Source organism: Pundamilia nyererei, unplaced genomic scaffold (assembly GCF_000239375.1).
Source record: "Pundamilia nyererei isolate P.nyererei 1_Seehausen unplaced genomic scaffold, PunNye1.0 scaffold00030, whole genome shotgun sequence".
Taxonomy (NCBI): Eukaryota; Metazoa; Chordata; class Actinopteri; order Cichliformes; family Cichlidae; genus Pundamilia; species Pundamilia nyererei.
This window is the reverse complement of record NW_005187431.1, coordinates 4,699,858-4,706,700: the sequence shown is the minus strand read 5'-3', so window position 1 is coordinate 4,706,700 and position 6,843 is coordinate 4,699,858. Positions and strand designations below refer to the sequence as shown.

The 6,843-nt window shown below is 43.0% G+C and overlaps 1 protein-coding gene across 1 annotated transcript in view; it reads left to right on the top strand.

Annotated features, from left to right (window-relative positions):
* Positions 1–632: 632 nt before the first annotated feature.
* Positions 633–6,843, top strand: part of topaz1 (testis and ovary specific TOPAZ 1) — a 13,840-nt gene continuing 7,629 nt past the window's right edge. Inside the window, exons 1-3 of the mRNA XM_005728907.1 lie at positions 633–1,073; positions 3,980–6,485; positions 6,571–6,620. Of these exons, the coding sequence (XP_005728964.1) occupies positions 779–1,073; positions 3,980–6,485; positions 6,571–6,620 (2,851 nt within the window). The 5' untranslated portion in view covers positions 633–778. The remainder of the gene's footprint in view (positions 1,074–3,979; positions 6,486–6,570; positions 6,621–6,843) is intronic.

Here is a 6,843-nt window from a genome sequence, read left to right as displayed (position 1 = left end):
CTGTTCGTCTGCTGTGGAGAGTTTTTGGCAGGCTTTTTGGTACCATTTTTCTTAACTCTTCAATGATTCATGGGTCAAGTTTTAGTCATTTAGCACATGGAAATATTCCTCTGAAAATAGTCCAATACAGGGACAAGAATGAAAATGAGTGAAAAAGCAGCCAATGTCCAGAGAAGACTTTGAAAGACCAAAGCCTGGAGAACTAATGCACAATCATTAGAATTAAAATTCTCTTTGAAATAAGTTTGTGTTCACAGCAATTAATATGATTTTATTATATTAACATAGTGCGAGATTCTGTTGGCTTTAGACCAAAATTCCTGGTAGAAGCGTCCTCAATTGCTACTTTTCCTTTGAGTACATTCCAGAGCCTGTACTTTGTTGCTTTTACTTGAGTGAATAGGTTAAATCATTAACAAGAGTATTACAAGAGTATTTTAATACAAGTATGTGCACTTCTAATTGAGTACAGAATATCTATAGTTGGGCCACCTCTGGTTAAAAGTTAGTATAGTTATAGAAGCTATTTGGCAATGTGCGTAGGACGGCTAAGAAACGCAAAATGATCTGCGCATGCGCAATGATTCGGGCACACCTTAGCTCCCCATGTCAATCTCAAATTAACAGTGAGCGGCAGCAACACGAGTGCGAGGGCCCCGAATAGTAACGTAATGATGGTTTAAGAAGAACAAGTTCCAGCGTTACTCTGAAAAATATTTTTATAGCAGCCTGGTAAATTATTTAATAAGTTTTGGAAGGCACAGTTTTAACTGTTAGCATGTTTCCATCTTCTAGCAGGGTGAAACTCAACAGAGTAGCGCTAAAAGACGTTGTTGGGTTAAAGCTGACCCCGCGGCGGAGACGAGTCCCAAAGTTACTGAATAGAATTTCGGCTGAAAGCAAAAAGCAAGAGAAAAACTTTGATTCCGTGCAGCTAATTTCAGAGAAAGATATGGTGTCACCTCCGGGCAGCAATAAACCCGACCAAAACTTAACGCACACAATGGGTTCCGAAAAGAAGACACAGCCGCCGAGCACTCACGACGAGGAGGAGCCGGAGGAGAATGGCTCAGGTACGCAGAAAACAAAGAGTAAAGTAGACTCTGAGTCACGAGGCGCTGATAAACAAGACGGGCCGAACACTAGAGGCAAGTATCAACAGAGCAGGGGGGTCAGAAACACGTGCCTCAGACCGCGGTTTATTTGGTGTGTTTTCAAACGGCTCCACGGTAGGACGAATCCAAGGAGTGAAAGGTCCAAATATCAAATGAAGCTGACAAGCCAGGCGACTCTGGCCAGGAGGAGGAGACAGACCGATTTAACGTCGAGTAGATGTCCTTTCAGACAGTGCGACGTTAATGGTAAAAGTGGTGTGGCACGCCGGGCTAAAAGCGTGAGGGTCGGTGTTAGAGAGGGACGGAGTTCAGTGAAGGCCACGTCCGCCGGGTGTGATCCTCAGCCCGCTGCTGCTTCTGCAAAATCGGGAGGAGTGCGAAGGGAATCCCAAGTAAGGTGCACTTTAGCTGGATTATAAGTTAGAGTTTTTAAGGTTAAAGGTTTTAAGGTTGGTTAAATTGCACTGCCTTTAAATTGATTTTACAATTGGGCGTTTTGTGATAGGTTTATGCTTTTAGCTAACTCTTTGCTAATTTGTGCCAAATTGTGTCAGATGCTAAGCTAACAATGTGGTAAAGTCCTACTGAACACGATCCAGTTTTAGTGGATATCATGCAGTTCATGGTTGAACCTGACATGAAGGATCTTCTTAGCTATTACTTGCCCGGATTGGAGCTGATGGAGTTTAATTATACACTAACTAGCAGCCTGCTAATAGCAGATACATTTCCTGTTCATATAGTTGGCACTCGTCTTACTTGCTGAACATGAGCTAGATTGACTAAATAAATCCCCGGCTGTATATTCCTATTAAGATTTTTTAATATAATCTATTTATTTTATAAAGTGTATAAAAACAATGTTGTTACAGATTTGTCCCCATATTGGACGTGATAGTACCACCGGTTGCTAGGGAAACATGCCTATTCCCACACTTTTTGGGAGTGGTTCTTATGTTCTTGAACGTTGCTCAAAAAGATGGTGCACTTGCCTGTAGTTTTTCATGTTTGTCTGCAAATACTGCTCTCCCAGCTGAAGTAAAACCTGAAGATGGTCTTGAAAGTAAAAGTTCAGCCTATGCAAGTCATTCGCTATCATTTAAACCAAAATCCCGGTACTATGCCAGTGACCAAAGCAGTCAAAAGTATGTTTCATCCAAATGTTTGGGGAATACACCTTTTTCCCTAGTAGCAGGTGGTTGCCAGGGGGTCTCGCACCGGTTTATCAGCAATCCTTTAGTGAATGCCATTAACCTCTAGCATCCAGTCAAAACTGGCTGGAGTACTCAATTTTCCCTCATTACTGTGTGACTGAGGCCTTATTCACTTAATATCACATGGTTAGTGCTTCACATATCGACAAAACCTCAGTTGGGTAATTTGGGGATTGTCTCATTCACAGCCTGGGAAGCTGTTCCACATAGCTGCCACTCAAGCTTAGTGAACCTACTCTTTACAGTTCTTTATTAGAAGTGGGAACGTTAACCAAATGTATGTTTTCCAGGCTCAGTCAGTCGTTGTTACTAAATCATAACCAGTTATAAAGTAAGAGCTTTTTTCTTTCTTTCTCTAAACCTTAACACACATTTACATTTTTGTATTTCAAGTTCCCTAAAGTCAATCTTTTGAGTGATATTTTGGTTAGATGTCTGAAATAAGATCTCTGGTTAACACAAGCTCTAGACATTTTTTTCCTGCAATATGAAATACTTCCCCAAAAGTGCCCCAATTGTGAATCTTTTTTATTTATTTATTTTTACATTTTTTAATGTTGTCCATTGTCCCAGACAAGGTGTTTTCTAGTAAATTATGTGTACAGTGTCATTGCACTGAACACAGAACATTTATGGCCTAACAAAAGTGTTATAATTTAGTGTCTTCATTTATTTCCTATGGAGCTTATTTTCTGACATAATTCAAATCCTCTCTGCCTTTTTGTTGTACCAGTCACAATTATAATCACTTATGGGTTAGCCTTCAAAAAAAAAGGTTGTGCCTGGGTAGCTTCGGTAAATTAAACTGATATGAAAATCGATTTTTATTTTATTTATTTTCTCAAGGGTGAGACGTTAAGAAGGACAAATCCTAACAAAGTTCTTCAAGAAGCAAGTCTGCGCGACTCAGAAGCCATCTCAGCTGATTTTGAAGCCTATACCTAAATGAACAAAGAGAGCACCTTAACTTTGAGTTGTCATCAGAATTTAAAATTATATGCGGGGGAGGAAAAGGTCCCTGCTCATCCTGACAGAACACTGAGCAAATGCCATTCTAGTTCATTTGAATAGACACTGTTGATTTAATTGATCCATGAGTAAATATATCCACCGCGATATATGTGAGGACGTCATCCACGTTCCTCAGTGCAGCAACACGATTGGTTCGTATATCTCCTGGTTTGGCTTTTCAAAATCAGAATCAGAAAGACTTTATTTATCCCCAAGTTGCAATTAAGGTACACCAGAGCAGCATGACGTTGAGGGTAAGGACGGGGCATAAACAGGCAATAAGAGTGTGATAATAAATACACAGAATATACAGTATATACACAGTTTTAAAATTTTGATTGATTAGCTTGATTTCTGTTCAGGTTTTTTTCGTTTGATGCCTCTGTGATTAACTGGTCTGTTTGACTTTCCTGCCTCTAATGAAATCAGTCACTGCTCTAAGCCTTTGTTCAAGATGGTGAATGAGATGATCCCAAATGGTGCCGATATTGATTGGAATCGATGCTGTTTGAAAAGCAGTTATTAAAAAGAAAAAGAAAAAAGGAAAGAAAGCCACGGTGATGTTTCTTTCTGATGCTTAGGTAAATCATTGTTATTTCGTTTTGCACTCTCTGACAAGTGTTTTGTTTCCACTTGCAGATGTTGGTAGACATAAAGAGCCAAACCTCTCCGGTCTTACTGGTTCAGAAGTGTTACTAAGAAGAGCCGTCGGAGCCCCCCACTGTGGTCTCTGTGGGGAATGTAAACACACTTCCCCTCAGCGCAAGGTGCCGGGTAAGCTAAAAAGAGCTAGCCCAGGGTCAGAGCCACCTGCTGCTCAGTCAGAAATCGAAAAAGAAAACACAATCACTCAGAGCTCTAAGAAGATTATTGTGTGGATAAACCAGTATCCCAAAGTGATCCTTTGTGACGTTGCCAAAAAATGTGAAGCTTGCGGTCACGATTGTGGGTATGCGTTACCGGATGCTCTCGAGAACAAGGTTGTGCGTTGCTTCCAGCAGGAGATGAGAGCTTCAATACGGTTTTGGCCTACTTGTTTAAGGCATAATGAATCAGAAACTGAGAAAAAGGCTCTGTTTAAAATTAGCAAGTGTTGTCCAAGTGCTCAGGATGAGAAGACCGTCTGTCAGTCTCAAAGTCTGATCCGCCAGAACCACCTGGATGAAGGCATGCATTCACAGCCATTATCCCATCATACCGTGAGTCCTTTCCACCGGAGTCAGACAGGCGAAGACTCTGCAACTTGTTCTGCTTCTTTTTTACTAGATGAGCATACAAAGACAGGCAACTGCAGAGGTGGCATGCGTGACAGAGATGCTGAAGTGGACCTTGGTCCAGGATCTGATCCAGTAAGCCCAGAGACTTGTAGAGAAAAGGGAGAGGTAGGGGATAGCATTGAGTGCAGCAGCACTTTGGACTTCGCGCCCACCGATAAGTGTAGCGCTTCAGGTGGTCAGAAAGGCGATCCCACAAATGCTGATGGATCACACGTGTTGTCAGATCTCATCGATCATGTTAGTGACGAGGATACAGATGCACCAGAGTCGTACACTTGCCAGAGAGTAAGGGCGTATTTGAGAAAAATACATTTTTCATGTGCACGCACTTACATGGCCTGGCCTTTCTCAAAGACTTGCACAGCAAATGCTTCTACCACAGCAGGGACTATTGATCCATCAGCAAAGGATGGGATTGACTCTGCAACAGCTAATCAAAGTATGCCAGGTTCATCCAGTAACCTGTTCAAGGACATTCCCCCGAAGGCGCCTACAGAGAAATTGGAAGAGGATGGAGAAAGCGCTTTTGCTCAGGGAAATGAGAAAAGGCACAGAAAAGACATGGAGACCTCACCGCTGTTTAACCAGCCTGAAGAGTTAGAAACCAGGCCTAATTCAGATACGGCATCAGTCCCCCCTCCAGCTCAGTGTGGAAGGGAGCGTGGCACTGATGGAGTCTCAGCCTCGGCTTTGCTAGTTAATGGACCAGAAACTGTCACCTCCATATCGACCCCTTCCCCCTCAGTCCTCGGCCTGAGTGACTGGGACACTGCCACCACTCTGTCTCTTATGTCATCTCCATTCACACAGGGCAGCATGAGCAGCCTCTCAGCCACAACATCTTCTCTCCCACCTTCATCGCTTATTCCCAAGAGAGTCAATGTTGCTGACAAAATATTGTCCTCCTGTGAAGAAGCCCAAACAGCTTCTTCCTCTCCCAATGTTCCTCTGCACAGCCCTGACTCCTTTCATTCATGTGAATCCTTTGTCCTTCCTCAAGATGAATATGAAAATGACAAGGAACCATTCCCATGCAGGAGCCCCCCCAGACTGGACCCATATTATTGTGCAAGTCCGTTTAGGGGCAATGCTTCAGTGGGTTCACTATTGTGCAGCATCTCCCATGAACACTGCGTAGAGTCAGACTTGAATGAATTCATGCTTCCACCTTTGCTCTCCCCTGTCCATTCACCACAACGGCAGTTGTGCCAGAGAAGCTTCTCGTGCTGCAGCTCAAGCAGTACAGATGAGGAAGAGATGAACAAAGATGCGAGCAACTTGCCACAAAATGATAATTGCAAGGATTGTCTTGAGCACCATATTGAAGAGTTGGAAAGAGGCTTGTCAGACTTTACAACTCCTGAGACACCAAGGGAACCTCAGTCTTCTCCCAGCAGTGAAGAAGAAAGTGATGACGAGGATGATGTGGAGCAGGGTAACCGAATTTCAGAACAAGTTTCCTTACATCGTAAAATAAAGCCGAGCCTTAGCTCAGGTGTTCTGACAGAGCCCTGCTCTTCTTCCTGCAGCGACGAAAAGAACGGTGCGGCCTTGAGTGATGGAGAATCACACTCAGACACAGAAGAGGGATCAAGCCCGTCTAAAATAGCAAACAGGGAAGAGGATAAAACCCAAGGAGAAGCAGCTGGTGATTCTCAGCCTGGCATTTTGGACGAGTTAACAGCCTACGAACAGGACATCCTGCTTGTTGATGTGATCCAGGACGACCCAGAACTGTTTGACAACCTGCCTGATCAAAGTTTGCTGAAGCTGGGTCCTACCCGAGCTGCCGAGGCTCCGGGAACCAAACCTGCTGCTGTGGTGAATACTCCAAGAAGAGATGGAGCGTCACAGGAGCTGCAAGAGAGGTAAGGTCTTATATTTAACATTAAGTCCTGCAAGTGACAGATGAATTGTTGAATGCTTTATAAATAAAAGTTACTTTTGTTCTAGATTGGCTCCGGTTACTGTGGGTTTGCCTTGTGACAGTCCCAATAACACAGGTACGATCAGTGCGCAGAGAAACTGAGCCATGATGATAATGTCTTCTATATTTTATTGTTTCCTTTGATATGTATAAAGTGAAAATAAGACAAAAGAAGCTAAACATTTTTAAAAAAGGAAAATAAGTAAAAACAGTAGAACGCTCGGTAAAAGTAAAGGCATGTCAGTGTTTGTGACTCAACCTAAAGTTCTGCCACATGGATGGGACGCAGTGCTCGTCTG